This window comes from Neophocaena asiaeorientalis, unplaced genomic scaffold (assembly GCF_003031525.2).
Source record: "Neophocaena asiaeorientalis asiaeorientalis breed wild unplaced genomic scaffold, Neophocaena_asiaeorientalis_V1.1 scaffold225, whole genome shotgun sequence".
Taxonomy (NCBI): Eukaryota; Metazoa; Chordata; class Mammalia; order Artiodactyla; family Phocoenidae; genus Neophocaena; species Neophocaena asiaeorientalis.
Genome location: NW_020172364.1, coordinates 6,240,900 through 6,263,867, shown reverse-complemented (window position 1 = coordinate 6,263,867; position 22,968 = coordinate 6,240,900). Strand labels below are relative to the sequence as shown.

Below are 22,968 nucleotides of genomic sequence, written 5' to 3'. Positions count from 1 at the left end.
ACCACTTTCCTGTAAAGGATTCTTGAGGCTTGTAGTGATTTTTGTTTCCACCGAGACTCAGGAGCTCTGTGGAAGTAGCCTGTACTAAGAAATGCAGGGGCTTCCCTAGGGGCGCAGTAGTTGAGAGTCCGCCTGCCGATGCAGGGGACACGGGTTCATGCCCCGGTCCGGGAGGATCCCACATGCCGCGGAGTGGCTGGGCCCGTGAGCCGTGGCCGCTGAGCCTGCGCGTCCGGAGCCTATGCTCCGCAACGGGAGAGGCCACAACAGTGAGAGGCCCGCGTACCGCAAAAAAAAAAAGAAATGCAGACATTTCCAACAATTTCCAAAACAGAGTCCTAGAGGACATTCATAGTTTCAAATGTTGCCTTAAAAAATAATCTGGACTTCTCTTCAAAATAATGAATTGTGCACAGACGTGCCTTGTCCTGAGGACCCCGAGCATGGAAGAAGAGCCCACAGACAATGAGATGTCGACATGTGTTGGGAGGTCTGAAAGCAGGTTAAAGACAGTTACAAATTAAGGGCCTTGGAATGGGATACTGTAAGGAGTGAGCCAACATGACCTCTAAGAGGTTCAGCCCTGGGTGAGAAATTGGGGGGCAGGTTTGCTGAGGGTGAAAGCAAGATTAGTTGGAATTTAAAAAGAGAATAATTGCAGCTCCAGTTCCTTCCTTACTCCAGACCACTAGGAAATCCTCGTGCCCCTCAACACTGGAGCTCTGAGATTTGTCCCTTCAGAAAACAGAATCAGTTAATCCTAAACTGGGGACAGCGCAGGGCTGGTGTGACAGGTGTGGCCCAAAAAATGGATAAGACGAAACTCTGAAAACTGAACCCAGGGATTCCCACCTACCTTTCCAAGACCCACTCCCAGAGCCTCAGGCTGAGGTCTTAACCTCAAGGGAGAATGTTTTTTTCTGTGAGGAAATGGAAGGAATTCAGAGAAAAGACCTATATGGATATTGATGTCAGGGATCTTTCAAGTTCAGTGTGTCTTCCCCAGCACATCCCAAAAGTTTACTTGGGATTAACCATGAGTCATGCTGGTTGCATCTCCTCACCATTCTGTGTGTCTGGTCACGGTGTCTCTTAAAGTGTGGCGTCCACCTTAATAATCTCTCTGAACTTCACCGGAGGAAGGTATGGGGCTGTACCCAAGGTGTTCTTGAAGGTCGTGCAGTCCCTGGGGCCCCATTAACCTTAGTGAGGGCCGCCTCATGCTGTGGTGGGAGATAGATTAGTTCGTGAGAATTAACATGGTCAGGGTGCCTGCCACTGCACAGAAGTTGCACATTATGAAAGTCTTGTATTAAAGAAGAACGAAGCCTGCTCTGTTACCTCCCAAGAGAGGTCATTCAGATGGAAATTGAGGATGAGCTTTGCCAGCAGAGTTTAGCAGAAAAACAATTCTCACAGACTGGCAGGGGGGACCTCAGTGAGCCTGGCTGTGACTCTCCTTCAGCCAGAATTAATATCATTTATATGGCCAAGGATTTCTTTTTCTTTTTTCAGAGACTATCAAGGGGTAAGCTTTTCTCACCCTCAATTCTAGCCCAAAACACCACCCTAAAGACCTCTCAGGATGCTCTTGAAAATTTGTTTCTCCAGGATACCAAGGCCCAAGGCATTGAAACATTGATTAATCTATTCTCCTCAGTGTTGTGTCAGAATAGGAAACAATGCTCAACCTAAGAGCCAGCCATCATTACCCGACTCCTTCTAGAAAAAAAAGGTGTTTAGATCCAGCAAGGTGAAGTAACTAGCTCAAGAGAAGTGGCGGAGAGACCAAGCTAGAAGCTAGACTTCCTGATTGCCAGGACAGCACCCTTTTGAGAGAACAGCTAAGTGAAGGAGGCTTGTGCATTGGCTGAAGGGTAAGAGAGGAACCCAAGAAGGAAACCACAGATAAAATTTTCCTCCCTTATAACTTAACTGTGAGCTCACCTTGATCACGGAAATATTGTCATCTCCATGGAATAACTTTATATACACTTTATTTTGGGGGGAATGGAAGCCCCTTTATTGTCTTTGTGCAGGAATATGGCCAGTTGGAAATTGTCATTTTGTGCTTGAATCTTTCACCTTCTTGTCCTTAACATGTATCCTCATGCTTTGCAATCCTTCCTTCTTTTCTAACCTCCTAAATTTAGTGTAAAAGTATTTGCTTTAAAGTCTCCCAAGAGCCATAAAGAAGAATATTAATAGGAAAAACCTGCTATTACTTAGTAGGCTAACAGCAGTAACAGGTAGACCCTAATATGCATAATGGCTCAAATGCAATAGAAAATTATTTTTGACTCAGGAAATAGTACCAGTGAGTAAAAACTTCAGTGGGTGGCTTCTTCTTTGCTCTCATTCTTAGATTCAAGCTGGTGGAAGATCCGCCATCTTTAACACAGGGCTCCCACGGCTGTCCTGAGCATCAACTCCATTCCTGTTAGATGTGGCAAAGAGCAGGGAGGAGTACTGCATGGAGGGGTTCTATGGGCCAGGCCTGGAACAGGCACACATCATCTCCCTTAACGTCTCACTGGCTAGAACTCATCAAAATGGCACACTAAACTGCAAGCTTGAGTAGGGGTTTGTGGGAGGGGATTAGGGAACACTGTTCTAGGATGGGCAGTCAAGTTCCAGTGTTAATGCTACAGTAAGGAAGGGGAGTCATAAACTTGGATGGACAGCCAGCCATCTTTGTCAAATGGGTGTTTTGTCAATACCTTTGGACATGAGACAGAGTAAAATAGGATGCTCTCAAGTGATGGGTGACTTCACTTAAACAGGATTTCCTTAAATAATTCTAATTCATTCTATTCTTATAAGCAAAAAATTACCACTCCAGCCAACTTTTATTTATCCTTTTTCTCTAAAAAAGTTGTATCAATTTTATTTACTACCCACTTTATGTGTTAAGCATCATACCAGATATTGGGAATATATTAATAAGCAAGGTGGACAAATTTCCTGCTTGCATGAAACTAAGATTCTAATGGGAGAGAGGTGGGGAATAGAAAAGAAATAGATTAAAAATGTATTAAATAATGACAAGTACTAAAAGTAAAGTAAAACAAAGTGGAGAGAGAAAGAATGGCTGGCACCATTTAGATAGGGAGGTTAGGCAGGTCTTCTTTGAGAAGGTGACATTTAAACTGAAACCAAAATGACAAGAAGGAGCCAGCCATTTGGGGATCTTAGGTATGAACTTTTCGGGCTTATTAGAAAATGGCCAGTGCAAAGGCCCTGAGGTGGCAATGGGCTTGACAGTGAGACAGAGACAAGACAAGTATGGATGGCAAGCTGTGAATGAGTGGCTGCTTTGACAGGAGGTGAGGCCAGAACTGTTAGCACACAACCTGGTTAATACAGTATCTTGGAGACTGTGCTAAGGAGGTGCACTTTTACTCCCAAGTGCAACAGGAAGCAGCTGGAGGGTTTGAAGCAGAAGAGTGAATCTTGCTTTCATTTTTGTTTTTTTCTTAAAGCACACTCTGACTCTTATGAACTCTTATGGATTGAAGCCTGGCAGGAGAGACAAGGGTGGCATTTAGGAGGTCTTTGTCATGGTCCAAGATAGGATGATAGCAAGTCTGGAATATGGAGGAAGTCACAGAGATGAACGAAGGCTGGAACTGGTGAGTGTTTTGAAAGTTCTTTGAGGTGGGCTTGCTGAACGATTTGTTCTGGAGGGAATGAGAAAGTGAGAAATTGTAATTGCCTCTTACATTTGATACATTCGGTTATTATACTTTAATTCCCTTATTCAATCCTAGATATCCCCAGAAGAAAGCTTCTTAGGATCTAGGTAGGGGGTCAAGATAACTGGTTCGTGGTTCCTTATTTGTTGTTTTATGTGCCTGGACAAACTCCTTCTTGCTCTTTAATTTTTGTAAGAAAATGAAAATAGCTTCTACCTCTTACCTAAGAAAGCTGGTGATAAATTTGAAAAATATTCCCTGTAATAGAATTCTAATAGGAACACAAGATGCTCTTCTGGTCGAGCAATATGTCCTGAGCATCTGAATTTAATCAGACTGTAACATATTTCTTTGCCCTTTTACAATGGTGATGACTAACTGGCTCCCATGTGAGTGAGTTTATATTTTAGACAAAGGAGGAAAAATAAAATAATTCTTGGCTTGGGGCAGGTAATATCATTTAATTGAGTCATAGCTGCATAGATTACAACTGAATGTGCCGAGGATTCTAAGGAGAGATTTTAAATCAAAAGGATGCTTCCCTTCCTTTGCTCTCTTGTCCTTTTGTTATTCATACAATGGAATTCTATAGAACAATAAAGTGGAAAAAACCTGTAGCTACACACACAATAAATGGGTAATCTAACATGAGATTTTGTACAAAGTCAGGCACAGGCAATGCATATTTTTAAAATTTCATTTGTATCAAGTTCAAAGCAGGCAAAACTAATCTATGCTGTTAGAAGTCAAGATAGTGGATGCCTTTAGGTAAGAGGGAGAGGTAGAAAGTGTAAAGGGGTAAGGGATAATGGTACAGTTCTTGCCCTGAGTTGTCATTACACAGACGTGTTCACTTTGTGATAATTCATTGAGCTGTAAACCATTTTGTGCACTTGAGTAAAAGAAATTTCTAAAGCAAAAAAAAGGACGCTTCTCTCCCTTTGCTCTCTTGTCCTTTTGTTAAGAAAGGGTCTTCTATTGTCTTCTGATTTGACTCATGCTGCAAACCAGAAGCTCAAAAATGCATGTGAAGATATCAGCTGTTATTCTGTACAAGTGAGCAAACACTTCTAGGCCCCAGAGATCATGGAATTAAAGCTTCAGGTACACTGGAAAGCAAAGTAGAGTTACAATTCACCCTTTCATACGTAAGAGTTTAGAGTCTGCAGGATCACACAAGATTGTAGACAGAGTTTAGTGATTTTGTACAAACTATTAAATAACGCAGAGTTGCAATTCTATTCTTAGAAAGTAAATTTCTCCTTTGGGGGAAAAAACTCAAAGAAAATAAAAGTTCTGTATGTAATTGGAAAACTTTATCTTCTATGGTCTCTATTCCCAAATTTACGTATGATCATTTAGTAGTGGTGCTCTCATTCATTTCCTTAAGGCTGCTCTGAATTTTGCTACCTTTGTCAGTCTTGTGACATATATTTCTAAAACTGGTGTTTAAGCCCTTATGTCTCTGATAATGACCACTCAATATTAGAGCAAGATGCATGGCTGATTATACTACTGAGAGAAAATTCTTCTGATTATTTGTCTGCTAAAAGATCATTTCTATGTCTTTTTGGTCTCATAACTTTCTGTAAAAGAAGAAATGTATTGTGCAAACACTCTTTCTATTTCCCCATGTTTTAAATTCCTTCTTTCGTATATTTAGTGATTTAAAATAATTGTTATACTCTATAGCAGATAATTCTATTATCTCAAATTCTTGGGAGCTGTTAATCTGCTGTTTCTTAGGTATTCTCTCTCTCTGTGTCTCTCCCTCTGTCTCTGTTAAATTTCCTTTGTTTTTGTAACTTTCAGTTTGAGATCAACATCTGCAGGGCTTTATCTGTGGAAATACTGTGAATCCTGGGTTAGGGTTTACATTTCCCCTAGGAGGTGTCACTAACCCTGCACAACTTTTGTTTAAATAAACTTTACATTTTAGAATAGTTTAGATTTACAGAAAAGTAGTTATGATAGTACAGAGGTTCCCATATACTTCTCACTCAGTTTCCCCCATTATTAACATCTAGTATGATGTTTTTGTTATAATAACGAACTAGTATTGATACATTATTATTAGGTAAGGTCTATACTTTATTCAGTTTCCATAGTTTTTTACCTACTGCACCTTTCTGTTTCTGGATCCCATCCAGAATACATTTCCTCTTCATGTCTCCTTAGTCTCCTCTATAGACTGTGACAGTTGCTCAGACTTTCCTTATTTATTTATTTATTTTTTGCGGTATGCGGGCCTGTCATCTCAAAAAAAAAAAAAATATATATATATATATAATAGTCCAAATTACAAGAAGAAACTAGCAAAACCACAGTTACGGTGGAAGATTTTAACATTCCTCCCTCTGATAGACCAAGTAGGCAGAAACTTAGTAAGGATATAAAACATTTGAATAACACAGTTACCAACCTTGATCTAATACAGATACATAAAGTCCCGCATCTCAGGGAAAACCCACTTTTTCAAGCCCATATCAAATATTTAAAAAGATTAGCCACATACTTCTCCACAAACATGAAAATCAGATCAAAGTGCATATGTTTGATTATTTTCCAAAGGTAATTAAAAGCCCACATGTATTTAAAAATTTTTAAAGCACACATAAATCATGGATCAAATAAAACACTAAATTAGAAACAATAAAAGCACTAAATTAGAAAATATTTAGAATCAACTGAGTGAAAATATGTCAAGACTTGGAAGATGCTGTTAAAAGATAAATTAGAAGGGAAATTTTTGCCTTAAAATTTATTATCACAAAAGAGGAAAGTCTTAAATTCAGAACACTTAAGTCCATTTCTTAAGAAGTTAGAAAGAAAAGAAAATAAAACCAGAGGAATTGGGGAAGACATTCTGGCCAGCATGGGAAGTGGAAGAAAGTACGAAGGACACAGGTGCTTGGGGCTCTCTGCAACGTAGGCACACAGACATGCAGTGCATGCAGAGATTAGATGGAGTGCAAAATGGTAAGTTTAGGGTATTTCTCCCATGTGAAAAAGATTAAAAGAATAATATAATGTCACATATACCTTTCAATGAGATTCAACAATTTTTTAACATTTTTAACATATTCTTTCTTTCTCTCTCTGTATGTGTGTGTATATATATATATATATATATATTTCTTCTTCTGTAACATTTCAGAGTAAGTGAAGCCACTTTACTTATAAATACCTCAGCATTTGTCTTCTAAGAATAGAAACAATCTTCCACTTAACCATAATACAATGATCAATTCTAAGAGAATTAATGGTAATTCCATATCATCTAATATAGACTCCATATTCAGATGTTCCTAATTGCCCTAAAAATGTATTCTAGCTATTTTGTTTTTTTTCTCAACCAGATCTGAGGCTAGGTTTTTACACTGGATTTAGTTGTTTTGTTAATCAGGGTCTCCAGAGGAGATATCGAAATATATCTATAACTATATATCTATATCCATATATAGTTTTATTATAAGGGATTAGCTCATGTGATTATGAAGACTGATAAATTACCAAGATCTGTGGCTGGCAAGCTAGAGACCTAGGAGAGCTGATAGTGTAGTTTTAGTCCATGGCCAGCAGGCTTGAGACCTAGGAAGAGCTGATGTTTTAGTTCAAACCTGAAGGCAAGAAAAATGTGATGTCTTCACTTGAAGGCAGTTTGGCAGAAGGAGTTCCCTCTTACTTAGCCTTTTAGGTCTAATCAGACCTTCAGCTGATGGGATGAGACCCACCTACATTAGGAAGAGCAATCTGCTTCCCTCAGTCTACTAGTTCAAATGTGAATCTCTTCTGGAAACACCCAGAATCAAGTTTGACCGAATATCTGGACACCCCATGGCCCTGTCAAGTTGACACATAAAATTAACCATTGCAGTTGTTACGTTGTGTCTCTTCAGTTTCTTTTAGTCTAGACGCTAAAGCAGTTCACTCACTTTTTTTCCTTTTTTAAATGTGATTTGAAGAGTTCAGATGTCCTATGGAACATCTTACATTCAGGATTCTTCTGATTATTTCTTCATGGTATCATTTAATTTGTTCTTCTGTCCCTCATATTTTCTATAAACTGGAATTTAGGTCTAGAGGGGCTTGCTAAGTTCAGATTAAGCCCATTGGGTCAAGAATACATCATAGGTGATTTTTAATTTTGCACCTCAGTACATAGAGAAGCACCTAATGCTCAGCTATCCCACTGTCAGTGATGCTAGGTTTGATCACTTGGTGAAATGTGCTGACCATCAGATCTTCTTATTGCAATGATATGTTTTTTTAATTTGAATTAGTAATTTGTGTGGTGATATTTTGGTACTGTGGTAAATACTCTGTTCCCTATAAATTTTGTTTTAGCTCCTTTTGATGATCCTTTCTTGAATCAATTATTATTTTGGAGCTTACAAAAGGATGATTTTCTATTTCTATCATCTCTTCTGTATTTGTTCTTCAGGGGACTTTAGTTGTGATTAAGGAGTCTGAGTTCTTTTTCTGTATTCAAAGTGGAGTCAATGGAGATTTGATAGAAAGAAATTTGGAGAACAGGAAGAGACTAAAGGTCTTTTATGGGATTTGTACCAAGATTGCAGAGTTCCAATATTATTTGCTCATCTCTGAGCCTCCCTATGGAGACAGCCACTTTAGTCTGCATACTTATCCCAATCAGGTGAGGTGATGAAAGCCCTAGCACCCTGGCTCTAAGGCTTTCCCATAGGTAAGCTTACGGACTTAAGCAGCTTTTCAATCAACTGTGACCCTTAACTTTACAAGCAACTCTCAAGTCTTTGCACATGTATATATTTCCATTGCCTTAACATGTTAAACATCCCTAAAACTACAAATTTTTTTCTGACCCATAGATTCCAATCCTAGGAATTTTTCCTAAGGAAAATGTACATATCTACAACATTTCAGTGTGGTTTATTTAAAAAATCATATAAACAGTCTTAATGCCAAGCAAAAGATATTGGCTAAATAAATGTTTGTGCAGCTGTATAGTGGATATTATAAAGCTATTGAAAATGATATGGCAGAAGTATATTTAATGACAGTAAAATTTTTCACTATGTAAATTAGTAGATGCAAGTAAGTACAAGAACATAGATCTATTCCCCTCCAGAAATTTCCAGGCTCTAATGCAGACGTACACTTTCAAAGCTTGGGGCTTCCAGATTCTGCTTCCTGTATAGAGTGGAGCTTTAGTTCGGCTGGGATATAAACGGGATTATTGTAAAAGGGATTTTCTAGTTCTCTACCCAAAAGCATCTGTGTCCAAGTTCCTTTTCAGCCCAAATGCCTGATATGCATAACCTAAGCTTGCTGCTCAGTCCTGTCCCAGCAGTTCTTTTTTTCCCAAGCTCCCTCCAGATTAACTTCACTCATAAGGGATAATGAGCAATGTAGAACACTATTAAACTCACGGTGGGGAGGCAGAGGAAGACATTTCACAGTGCACAGGAGTTCCCCTTTAAACTCCACCCGAGACTGACCTCTTTTTCCATGCCTCTTTCCATACATACCTTGGCTTTGCACCTGTCCCCATGCAGCCTCTTGGTTGCTGTCTCCTGCCTCCGTGGAACAGTTACTCTCTGAGGCCTCTTAGTTTCTCCTCTTCTTAGACAGAGTTATTCCCTGCTTGCATACCCTTTCCCACTCTGTAATATCATCTTTAAATAAGTCTAAGGCCAGTACACTGAGGATGAAAGTTTTTGTTTATTGTCAGCAAACAAAAAATCCTATAGTTACCTGGATCCACACTTCTTATGTAAAGAGAGGTTATAAATAACAAATATTTTTCTCCAGTCAGCCATGTGTTAAATCAGTTTTATTTTAAATATGTGTTTCCTATGTAATAAATGTAAAGGAAAAAGAGAAAAAAAGGTAGCCTTTTTCTCTCTAGTCTGGAGCAGGTACTGGTGAATTTTCCAGGCTCCAAGGTAGGCATAAGGTAGAACTGGCCAGAACAAATTTGGTCCTGACAGCAGCAGAACCAGGACACTCATTGATGAGGCCAGAGACATGGGGCAGCAACCTGGGACAGAGGGACTCTGTTACTGGCACTGGATTAGAAGGTAGGGGATTAAAGTTCTTTTGGTAGAGTTCTTTTGGTTGCAAACAACAGAAAAACAAATTGAAATTTAAGCAGAAAATAGAAGGTACTGGCTCATCTAACAGATGTAGCAAATGTGACTTAATCCAAGGATCCCTGATGTCATGAAAATTGGTTTCTTCTCCATTTCTCTGTTCTCCTTCCTTCTTTCAACTCCATTCTCAGGCAGATTGTCCCTGAAAAGTATCAGTATGGCCATCAGGTAATAATCAAACAGTAAAGAAGAAGTATTTCCCCCCCCACTCCCAGCGTTACCAGCAAAACTTCTAAGATTCACTCTGAATGGGGTGGCTTAGGCATATGACCACCTATGGTGCAGGGGATGCACATGGGATTGGCTTATGCCTAGGTCATTTGTTTCAACAGCAAAAGGCAGGGACTGGAGGTGAGGAAGGGCTGGACCCCTGAAGACTTGGAACTGGGGACCTGAGAAGTATGTAACAAATACTCCCTGCTGGAGTCTGGGAAGTGACAAAGGTCTGAGCTCTCACATACAACAGAAAAACAAGATTTCTGACTGGACATCCAGTATGGACAGGGGCTCCTCTCTGGGGCAAGGCTGGCGCTGTTTAAGGGTTTCTTTCTCTTTCCTAAGTTTTCTAGTGGATATCATGTAGCCCTGATTTTCAGGAAAGAAGCGTATGACAATGCTCCTGGTCCTGACAATGATGAAACAGAAACGCCTCAGAACCAGAAGCAATATTACTTGCCTCCTCCCTCCAGAAAAACTACAAGGAGAGTATTAATGAAGTAATAGTGAATTTTATTCCTGGGGTGGAACTCATTTATGTAAAAATTTAGATTCCTAAACTGCCCCATAAGAATTGTCATCAGAGATATAGACGTTTCAGGCTCCAGTAATATTAAGAGCCCTCATAAAGACTGGTTTTCTAAAAGCTATTGCTCTTCCTTACCAATCTGTATCTTAAATCTTTTAATTGGATGAAATTTTGATACAGACAGGTGAGCGAGTGAGTCTGACACATGATATTTTCCAGATGCATTTTAATCGAAAGTTAGTTTTCAAGGTATTTGCTTAGTTCACAATTTTTCTAGAAACTTTTGCGCTATTTCAATTCTGTTTGCAAACCTTGTTCATGAGAAATAATCATTTTATAAGAAAAGGAGGCATGATAAGGGAAATTGTGCCTTAAAATCTGATAGCTGGAGTTCAAACTCCAAGTCTGCCTCATACTAATTTTGGGACGTTGAGAAGGTTTACATCTCTAAGCTTCAGTTTTGTCTTCTGTGAAATGGAGATAATTTATAACATTTAGAGTAGGTGTGAGGATTAAATGAGAAAACTTAAGTAAAATTCTTAAAACAGTCTCTGGCACGTAGAAGATGCTCAGAAAATGTTATTTCTCATCATCGTGTCTCCTAACTTCTACGAAAGCAGGGATCAATTCCTGTTGTCATAAGCAAACTTTACAGCTCTGTATTCCAGTGCAGAGAGGGCATGCAATGAAAATATCTGAGGAGCATTTTTTAAAATTGTTTTTCTTCTGCTTTTAAAGAATATCTGGAGAGTTAAAGCTAGCACAGGAGTCAGTCTGTAGGTGATTTGAACCTATGTTCCAAGTAGGAAAATAACCATGGGCTAACAGACAGCCTGGTCACCTGGGGGAAATTAAAGTGCCACTTCCTCTGAGAAGCTTCCCTTGATCCCCCAAACCTGGTTGACATGGCCATGTCCTCCCACATGCTCCCTTCCATGGTATTTCTAGAACAGGGACTGGCAAACTACAGCCCATGGGCTAAATCCAGCACACCACTTGTTTGCATATGGCTTGCAAGCTAAGAATGATTTTTTACATTTTTAAATGATTAAAAACAAATCAAATGAGAATACGATTATGTGACACCTAAAAATATATGTGATTCAAATTTCTGTGTCCATAAATCATGTTTTATTTGGATCTAGCCATACTCATTCATTTGTGGGTTGTCTATGGCTGCTTTTGCATTACAATGGCAGAATTGAGTAGTTGTGACAAAGACCACAAGGTTAGTAGAGTTGAAAATACCTGCTATCTGGCCCGTTACAGAAGAAGTTTGCAGACTCCTACTCTGGAACATTCATGATCATGTCATAGTGCACTTATTTCCTCCTACCAGGCTATGTCATCCTTGAAGATCGGAACTGACTCTCTTTCATCTCTGTGTCTTTAGCATCTAGCACAGTGCCTGGCAAATATTAGGTATTCATAAATTATTGTTCCCCCCTTTTCAAGTACTTCAAGTAAGGTGTCCTTCTACTGTAATCCACATTAGGACTATCCCCGGGTCCCTAGCCTCTGGCCACTCCCTGCAGCCCGTGGGCACTTAAGGGTCTGACAAGTCTAGGTATGGTCAGGGCCTGGTGAACATTTCAGGTGCTGAAAATGAAAGAGAAGGGACCATTGGAAAGTCATCTTTCTCTGCATCCTGTTGCTTGAGGTCATGTGATGTAAGGGAAGGAGCGCTGGTCAAGTTTTGAGACTTGACCTAATGGAGGTGAGTCCTGGACTGATGACCTTCAAGTAATATGACCTTGGAAATAGACCACTTCTCTGAGTGTCATTTTCTTCACATATGGTATAGAGATCATTCTTGCTCCACAGTCCTCAGTGGGTCTTTGTTATAGTGCAAAATACCTACACTGGTAGGGAGGGGCCATGCATGTCTATCTCGTTCTTGTTGTACGCCCTGGATTAGCACGAAGCCTGGCACACCAGACACCAGAGATTCTCAGCTGAGGCCAGAGCACCTGGGGAGCTTTAACCTCTCATCAGCACCGAGCACCGCCCCAGACCAGTTAGAGGAGGGTCTCTGGGAATGGGTCTGGACGTCAAGCTTTTATTTAGTGTTTTTCAGGCTCCCCAGGTGCTTCTGATATTCGTCCAGGATTGAGAGCCAGTGTTTCAGAGTGCTCAATAAATATTTACTCACTGACTGACTGAAGTTGTTCCCACAGGCATTTTTCCCCTGTGCTTTCAGACACTGACTAAAGTCAGAATGTTCTGCATCAGGGACAAAAAATGTGCTGTTCGCCACCCCTAATCGAATTGCTTTTTCCAGTTCAGGGAGGTCTGCTTGCTGCCGTCTTCACCTTTCACTGACTGCAGGGCTGGTGATTCTCTTGTTATTTATCTGCCCCTTGCGGCCCCTGCCTTTCTCGTTCTCCACTTTCTATTCTTATGGGTTCTTCATCAGTCTTCCCCTCCTCCTCTGTAATCTTCTAGGCATTTTTTCTTCTTACTGTTGCTAAGTTCACGGGTAGCACTTGCTTACCGCCGATAACACCATGTACTTTCGACTATTCCCATTTTTTATTTTCTGCTAAATTAGTTTTGCCTTGTGCTTCACATTGGAAAATACATCCCCAGACTCTCCTTCACTGTTAAATTGCTGTCTCTGGGAGTAAGATTTTCTCTGAAGCTTTGAGCTGGCTGACATCAGAAAATTCATCCCTCAGTTTACAGAAAAGGGCGCCTGAGGCCCAGCAAGAGGGAACAGCTACTCAGGGTCACAGAGTGAGCTCACGGCAGGTGGGGCTGGATCACAGATTTCTACACGGCCATTTCACACTCCCTTCAGGCCGCCACACGACCTTGCTAGTGATGCCTGAGGCTTCCTGGACAGCTCATCGCTTCTCTTTCACGGAGGTTTGGCACCTTTCCAGATCTGCACCTTGCCAGAGTCTGTTAATTTTACCACTCAAAGGAGAAGGGAGGATTGCCGGTGGCAGCCACATGTAGGTGTGGGGAGGGTCCAGCTGACCACGTTGGTTCAGTGACACTTCAGAGCACCCAGCCCTCTGTGTCTCAGCCTCCTGACATATGCTCCCAGACAACCAGCTGATGACAGATATTCTGGAGGGGCAGCGGGGCAGTGGGAGAACTCTTCCCCATAACCACCTCCAGCTGCCCCCCTAAATATGATATGGTCATGAATCACTGTCCACTCTCTTATCTGTACTTCTGTGCTGTCCAATAAGGTAGCCACTAACTACAATCAAAATTGATTAAAATGAAATAAAATTAAAACTTCTCTTCCTTGGTTGCCCTAGCCACATTCCAAGTGCTCAGCAGCCAAACGTGGCTGGTGGTTACTGTTGTGGCCAGCACAGAGGTAGGACGTTTCCAACATTGCTGAAGAGTCTATTACACAGTGCAGCTCCAGACACCTGGGTAGGATACCTTGGTCTACAGAAGAAACACTCCAGCGGAGAAAGATCAGAAAGAGGCAGCCCATGCCAGTGCCCCTTAGGTTCTGGACTGGGATTCTGAGGCTACCTGCTACAGCTGTTTAGGACTCTTCCCCTTCCTGCCATCCCCATGTATGTATTATCTTCCCTGCTAGACTGTGAGCTCCTTGGAAGCAGTGTCTGTTTCTGATTAATGTTATGTTCCCACAGAATTGACCTGACATATGATAGGCCTCTGTGAATGGGTGACTAAATAAAATTATGTTCTTCGTCCATTCAGTATTATCAAGAAAACAGCTATATTCAATACATTGGTAAAAATCTGTCTTTTTGGTAAAGAGGAACAGAAGTTAATACTGGCTGCTGGCTAAGTGGGAATCCATGTTAAGTTCCCCTCCTCTTGGGGGAGGAGGCCCTGACTCTTTGGGGACGTGGGTGATGGGCAGGGGGATAGGAAGAGTAAGGGGCGGAGCCCAGCACCCCAGCACCCCTGCCTTGGCTTGGGGATTGGCCCTGCCTTGGCTTGGGGATTAGCCCTGCCTCTTGCACAGAGTCCTGGGGTGGAGTTTGGACTGGTAATTCCAGGCCAGAAGTCAATGTGGTGTGGTGGACTGGGAGGCCTGAAGCTCAGGTTTAAGTCCTAGCTCCAGTACCACTTAGCTGCTTTGTGACTCAGTGTATTCATGACAGTCCAGGCTGGTAATAACAACTTGTGTCCCTCTCCAATGCACACAGGGCCGAACGAGGCTCAAGGAAATAAAGATCTGCAGAGCCTTTGTAGCCTGAGCAGTGTACGTCAGTGTGGGCTTGGTGGTCCACATGGTTGCTATTAGCATGTTTTGTTAGATCACCAGGACACACTTGCTAGAAATACTTTCTGGAAATGCCATTTTTTGCATTTGGCAACTGATGTTTGTGCTTGCCAACCAATTGCCTGGTTCGACCTCAGATCTACTGAATTTATGCAACAGCCTCAAAATCTCAGGCATGTCAACAACAACAAAGGTTCAGGAAGAGGGTTTTATTTACTTAAATACTTCTTTAGGATGCCTCCAAGAGATAATCATTTCCATTTTCCTTAGTTATCATCAGAAAAACTGTGTGAAGGTAGATTAGGGTGAAGTCAGAGAGATAGAAGAGGAAAAACAGCTCACATTAAGAGCACTTATGTGACAGGCATTTAATATGCATTATCTTGCTTAATTCTAATGACTTTTATACCCATTTTACAACGAAGAAACCAAGGTTCACAGAGCTTAAATTTCTGCCCCTGGTGATATAGCTAGTGAGTGACACACACAACACAAACCCACGTCTCTCTGACCTAAAATGCCCAGCAAGTCCCACTGTCTGACTTGCCTCCCATCTAATCAGAAAGTGATGGAGCAAGACAAGGCAGGATGGGAATCCGTGTTTTCTACCTGCAACTGTAGGCTTTCTTTACTGCGCTGTGGAGGGCAGAGCACTGCCTGATGTTCCATAACTCATCTGAAAGGCCTGGCCTTAAGTTATGACTCAAATCAGTTCCCTACCAAGCATGCCATAATTTGTGTGTTTATGACGAGGCAGAAGAATACTTGCTCCCTTCCGAAAAATCTAGGTAATTTTGGAAGTCTTTCTGGTCTGAAATAATCTCATTCAAATATTTTGATCCTATTTTGGATTACAGAAATGTTGCTGATATAGTTATGGCAACAAAGGAATGTTAATGTGCCCGGAGATTACAGGTAACCTTTTCATTATCTCATTAATCTTGTATGACCTGTGGCTGGTTCCATTTCCTTGGTATGGTATTTGGAAACTGACGACACACAGATCCAGGCCTATTTTTCTTTCCTTTTCAAGTTAAAATCCCTTCCAAGTGTACTTCACAGTCTAAGAATTTCATTGAGTCAGTCATTTTCCCTCAACCAGCAATTTCTGAAGGACTACGTGGGCTGTTGTTCTACCCTCACTGAACCCTAAACCTAGGACGTCAGTGGGGTTCCATGTGCCATAACATAGCTTCAAGACCCAGCTTTTAAAGCTGAGTGGTGAGGCAGAGTGAGGGCAGAGACAGATTTGCCACCCAGTGGTCTTGGGCAGCTCACCTTACCTTGAAGATTTTAACCGTCTTCCATTATATGGGAATAATAATCTCAGCTTTGCCTACTCCACAGGGTAGTAAGATGATGGATTTAAGGGACACTAATTGTGATGGATTTAATGGTGCCATGTCCTTCTCAAGTTCATATGTTGAAATCCTAACCCCCCAGTACCTCAGAATGTTATTTGGAAACAGTGTTCTTACAGATGTTGTTAGTTAAGATGCAGTCCTACTGGAGCAGGGTGAGCCCCTAATCCAATATGCCTACCTAGTGTCCTTATGAAAAGGGGAAATTTGGACACAGAAATGCACACAGGGAGAACAACAGGGAAACATGAAGGCGAGATCACGGTGATGTGCCTACAAGCCAAAGAATGCCAAAGAAAACCAGAAAACCACCAGAAGCTAGGGGAGAGGCCTGGAACAGGTTCTTCCTCATGGCCCTCAGGAGGAGCTAACCTGTCAACATTTGACCTGGGACTTCTGGTCTCCAGACTGAGAGACAATAAGCCATCCAGTATGTGGTACTTTGTTACAACAGCCCTAGTAAACTAAAGTACTGATGATGTTTGGTTTTGATGAATGAGCAGTAAGAACTAGATGAAACACTCTGAGGTCTAATGCCCTCAAAAATATTGACCTAGAGACCTCCGTCAAGTCATTTAACTTCTCTGGATCTCAGTTTCTTCTGTGAAATGGGAATTTTATCATGTTTATATTGCATTTTTTCCAAGTATTAAGTGGGATAATATATTTGAAAGCATTTGTAAACTGTGAAGCCCTATACAACAGTTATTGTTTGGGAATGGTCCATTTCTGATCTGGTGATGGTAGGAGGGAAGGGATACCTAGATACAGGATTAAGGTACGTATTCTGCATTTGCAGAAAACCACATAAAATACTTTGAGTGATTCTATGACCTAAATAAAATGTCTTCATCAGCCAGAGAGGTAACTGATTCATTCTTCCTCATACAATTTAGCATATGGAGGCTAGGAGTAGACCAGAGGGGACCTGCTTGGCCAGCCTGCCCTGAGCTGCCCGTCCTTCTGACCCACGTTGGTTCCCACCCGCCTCCCACCCTGACGGCCTCTCTCACACCAAAGGTAAAAACCAAGACACTCTGTCTTGGCTCCTGACTCATTCCCTCTTCACCACAGACATAGGTCTTAGACTCTTCTAAAGTAAACTGGCACTGAGTTTATTTAGCTTGTCTCTATCTTTGAAAAAACAGCTGCATTTTCCAAATGGCCTTCTCAATCTCTTGCTTCTCTGTTATGGATGACAATTTCTGCTTCTTCCAGAGGTCATCAATCATTTCAGAGAAACCTTTTAAACCTTGCGAGCATCTCCGTGTGCTCACATGTATGTGTGTGTGTGTCTTTAGTGTGTGTGCCTCTCCCTCAGCAGACGGTCAGCTTTGTCATGTCAGGACCCCACGTCCATCCTGTTCAAGTCAGTGCCTGGCATGTGGTGGGGAACCAATGCATAATTATTTGAATGAATGAGCGAACATTGTATGAGAAAGGCAGTATCATCTCATGTTAAGAACTTAAGACTGATTCCAGAAAACTGTGGTTTAATTTTAACATCTAGCAATAACATTTCCTAGCTGTGTAAAAGTAAGCAGGACATAACTTAGAGAAGCCTCAGTTTTTTAATCTGTAGAATGGAGATAATGCTAACTTTTCTCTTAGCTTAAAGAAGTATTGAGGTTCAAATGTCATAAAGATAGAGTGATTGTTAGTTTTGTGTGCCAACTCAACTAGGCTATAATACTCAGTTATTAATCAAACACTAATCTAAGTGTTGCTGTGAAGGTAATTTGCAGATGGGGTTAGCATCCACAATCAGTTGACTGTAAGTAGAGGAGATTACTCTTAATAGTGAGGGTGGGCCTCATCCAATCCATTGAAAGGCTTTAGGAGCAAAAACCAAATGTTTCCTGGAGAAGAACTTCTGTCTTAAGACCGCAGCATCAACTCCTGCCTGAATTTCCAACCTGCTGGCCTGCCCTACAAATTTTGAATTTGTCAGCCCCCACAGTTGCATTAGCCAATTTCTGCAAATTAATCATATATGTATGTACATATATACACATCTACATATATACACATATATATATATATACACACATATATATACATACATATATATATATCTTAGTGTTTTCCATATGCATATACATATGTATATAATCTCTGGAACACACTGACTGATACAGATGGGATAGTTGGTCACTTTGGAAGGTTATAAGGTGAAGGACGGAGAGTGAAGGGAGGAAGGCAAAAGCTTCTCTGCTCAGCTGAGGGAACTGAGAGGCTGAGAAGGCCTAGAACTGCTGTCTCTCCATCTTCCCTGGAAACGTGCACAGCTGCAATGCTTCCTGTAAGGATAGAGGCATCCCAGATAGTTTTGAGTGCCACCTCCCCAGGTCCTGGCTGGGGCAGGGTGGGCCCACATATTCTCAGGGGCACTGACTGTGTAGGAAGCAGATTTATTTTATTTTATTTTATTTTATTATTTATTTTTGGCTGCGTTGGGTCTTTGTTGCTGTGCGTGGGCTTTCCCTAGTTGTGGCGAGCAGGGACTATTTTGTTGCGGTGCACGGGCTTCTCATTGCGGTGGCTTCTCTTGTGGAGCACGGGCTCTAGGCTTGCGGGCTTCAGTAGTTGTGGCACACGGGCTCAGTAGTTGTGGCGCACAGGCTTAGTTGCTCCGCGGCATGTGGGATCTTCCCGGACCAGGGCTCGAACCCATGTCCCCTGCATTGGCAGGCGAATTCTTAACCACTGCACTACCAGGGAAGCCCCTAGGAAGCAGATTTTAACAAACAGGCTCCCGGTGGGTAGGAGAGGGCAGAGGGGCAGCAGCAACTGGCAGCTCCCTGCACCCCCGCCGTGGAGAAAAGACTCGGAGCTGTCTGTGTGGTTATTCTCCTGACTGACACCATCCTAATTAGTGCAGGACCCCTCTGGCACTGGAGCTTCTTTTATTAACGCCTTCATTAAAAGGTTTCTCCTAATCAATCAGCCGAGGAAGGTGCTTACAGGAAGAAGGTTCTTGGGGCTCACAGGCGGGCCTTGTACAGGAGAAAGAAGCCAGTCTCTGGCTGTGCACACAGGGTCAGTGTGTCTTCTTGAAACCTTCTTCTAGACACTGGCTGCCCTTAACCAGTCCCTCCCACTCTCCCTGCAACCCCCCTTTCCAACTCCAGAGGCATTTTACATTACAAATCAAAATTAAACCCCATGTGGCACTTTGGACTCAGATTTTATTCTCAAAAAGAAATAAATTTTGCAAAAGTTTTTAGCCAAGTCAGTAATTAGCTCATGTGGGACAAGAACTGTTATATCTGCCACTCCTTCACCATAATAATAACAGCAACATTAATTATTCATCACATTTGTACATCAGCTTTTTGATTTAAAACGTGTATTCACATCTGTTATTTGCCCAGCACCTACTATGTGCTAGTCAGTGGGCTTGGCACTGGGAAGTTCAACATAGATAAAATATGATTGCATTTGAAAGTGGGATCCTTTTATCCATCATGAAAAATGGCCATTTAAAACATTATGTGGAAAGAGGCACTGTGGGAAGCTCTAGGAGGGGATAGCCAACTGCCTGGGGAATTGGGAAAGGTTCTTCAGAGGAAATGTGATTGGGCTAGGTCCTGGGGGAGAGAAAAATCTTAGGCCTTTTTGCTATGGGACCTGAACTTCAGATAGAGAGCTGCAGTAGAGACACCCTGGACTGGAGGCTGGAGGCCTGAGTACTAGATCTTGCTCTACTGAAAACTCAGCATTTGACCTTGGGCGAGTCATTTCCCCTTCTGAACATCAGTTTCCTCATTTGTAAAGTTAGTTCAGTTTTCTTTTTCCACGTTGAAAGCTTCTTTTCAGCTATAGGCAGAAGCCTATTAAGTGTGTGAAACTGACAGAAGCAGAGCTATTCTTATGGAAGCAGCTGCTGGGGCAATAGCAGCTCTGCTCCCACCCCATTTATCCCAAAGGAACCCCAGAAGCATCTCTCTTTTACTCTTGGGCTCTGAAGAGCACAGTTTGAGAACCATAGGACCAAATGGTCTCAGAAGGTCTCCACTCCGAGAGCCAGTGCTTCTATGAAGTTCACTAAACAATCTGATTTTTTTAAATGATAATAGCTAATTAATATTTATTGAATGCCGCTTACCAGGCTTTGTGCAAAGGGCTTTTTACAACAACCCCATGAGATAGGTACTGTTGTCATCACTATTTTAGAGATGGAAAAATAAAAGAAACATGAAAGCACAGTAACTCATCCAGGGTCACACAATTACTAAACAGCACAGGCAAGATTCAAATCCAGACAGCATGGCTCCAAAGCCTGCGATAATAACCATTATGCATCCAGCTTTTTGACAGCCCCACAAATGTGTTCCTTGACATTTGCTTAAATAGCTCAAACTGAAGTTTAAGCTCATTTTGTCTTAAGCTTATAAAAGAAATAACCAATTGAAAAATATGTCATCCTGTAACCTAATTGTCGTCCCGTCATAGGGAAGGAATTTGTTTTCCTGAATCTAGCTGGACAATATTTCTTCTGCTCCACTGAATTCCCTTTCTTCTGGGTCTCTGCATATACCATAGGCCTTATTTTTTGTCTTTGGTGAAGAGGAAGGATGGTTGGTCCTCATCTTTATAATACTGTCCATTTGGCCACCATTAACTAATTCCTCAGCTCCCCAGGTCTAAGCAAAAGCAACAGTAAAGTCCCACAGGGTGCCACAGGGCTGGGATGGGGTGCTGGTTTCTAGACAGTCAGAGAAGTCCTGGGAAATGGACCTGAGTAAGCCCACTGCAAAGTCCTGTTGTCTGCCCTCAGCTGAGACCTCACCACTCCTCACCAGTCTTTTGTTTCCTGTTTCTTTATGCCCAGTTGCTTCCCCACAGCAGCTGTGCAAATTCTCCTTGGACTCTTAAGGCTCAAAGACTGCCCCGTTTTCCTCAATATCCCCAGGACACTGCTGGTCTCTCAGCCTGTGCAGAGCGAGCCTCTCTGCCCCTGAGGCTCCTCACCTTCCTGTGCCTCCCCAGGAGCACTGCTCCGAGCTCTTCCCCTTTCCTTTCTCCTTTTCTTTTCCTTTTGATGAAGAGGTGTCCTGTGTCCCTTCCCAAATGCTCTTGGCACCCCCCTTTCCAGTTCTCTCCATGAACTTGACTTCGTCCACTCTCTCTGGATCGCCACTCCCTCAAATGCTAAATCTCCTCCCACTCTGGCCCCTCAACCAACAGATACTGCAGGTCTCACTCATTGCAAACAGACCTTCCCCTTGACCCAGCTTCCCAGTCTCGGCATCATCATCTCATTATTTTCCTCTAACAAAGTCAGGTACTCATTCTTTCAGCACTTCCCTACCTCCATTCTTCCTCATAAACCCCAGTCACAGGCAAGGTGTCAGCTGTTCTGCTCCTTGAAAACCACTTCTAAGGCTCTATGCATCATTTCTAGGCACCAGCATGAAATGCCGGTATTCTGCCAACCCCTACTTTCTGCCTTGCTCCGCCACTAACCTGCTCTGTGATCCTGAACAAGTCTTACCTATTTGGGGGCCTCAATCTCATCACATATAAGTTTTCAAAGCTTCATTCAAAAATAGTGTTTTCCGAATCCTAATATGTACAACAGATACAAGGCAGGGAGGTCAGGTGTGTGTGTGTGTGTGTGTGTGTGTGTGTGTGTGTGTGTGTGTGTGTGTGTGTGTGTGTGTGTGTGTGTGCGCGCGCGCGCCAGTGAGAACCCCACTCAATTAGAATGATAAGTTCAGCCCCTTTTCCCTGAAAACTTCCCCCTCTGTTCACAGGATTGGGTTTTCAGCAGGTATATATTAAAATGGGACTCTGAGCCAGCTAAGCCAGTCAGGATTCCTGACACATGGAACCTATAAAATAATAAATGCTTGTTGTTTTAAATCACTAAGTATTGAGGTAATTTGTTATGTTGCAATAGAGCAGAAAAATGTAAGCCTGAGAGCTCCAGGTGACCACGTTTTACTGCGTGGTCTGGGAACCAGATACAGTCAGTCCACGGTGAGAGAGAGAAGGTGAAGTCAATGTGAAAAGATTCCTGTGGCCTTCAGTGCCTTGGTTCTGGTTTAGTTCTGAGACCCAGTTTATTTCCGCCTTTGAAAATTTTGTTCTTCGTTATAAAAATCACCCTTTCTCTGCCATTTGTATTTATAACCAAACAGGAGGGCTCTAATAGACACATCGGATTTCTGCCTCCAATGCCGTTGTTTCCCGTCGCCCCTCATCCTGCAGGGTGAGTGCAGGCACTGTCCAACCTGAGGAGACTTTCGTGACCAGATCTTCCACTCCCTTCCAGATAGTCAGGGATGCTTCTCTGTATGCTTCCTTAGCACTCTGAGCATGTTTGAGAAATTTGTCACAATTCCAGTTCCCTGTGTGTACCTGTCTGGCTTCCCAATCTTATAATTAGAATGAGATAATTAATCATTCATCTCTGTGTCCCCAACACCTTCTGAATGAGTTTTGTAACCAATGAAATTGAGAGATGTTCACGACAAAACAGCTTTACTCCTATAAAGCAGATTTTCTGGAATGAGTTCTCAAGGTTAGTCAGAGATGTAGGGTGGGATTCAAGTAGAAACACAAAAAGCTAGTACATGGTATAACTTGATATATTTTGAAAATCTTAATACTGAAGGAATGTGTGTGTGTGTAAATTCCAGTGGAGAAAAGGAATAAATTCTGGGAAGTTTTCATGAAAATATTATTTGAACTAGGCTTTGGCTCATAAAAAAAGATTTTTGACAGGTAAAATCTTTTTTAAGGGACAAGTAAGGTCCTCTAGTAGACAGAACACTTTGAGCAAAGGCATTGGTACATAAAAGTG

General features: G+C 42.0%; 1 protein-coding gene across 2 annotated transcripts in view; it reads left to right on the top strand.

Annotated features, from left to right (window-relative positions):
* The first annotated feature begins 3,498 nt into the window (after window positions 1-3,498).
* Window positions 3,499-22,968, top strand: part of MASP1 (MBL associated serine protease 1) — a 291,536-nt gene continuing 272,066 nt past the window's right edge. Inside the window, exon 1 of one of the 2 annotated variants that reach the window (XM_024767934.1) lies at window positions 3,499-3,632. In XM_024767934.1, coding sequence (XP_024623702.1) covers window positions 3,595-3,632 — 38 coding nt within the window. In that variant the 5' untranslated portion in view covers window positions 3,499-3,594. The remainder of the gene's footprint in view (window positions 3,633-22,968) is intronic. The other variant, XM_024767950.1, reaches the window with a different exon arrangement.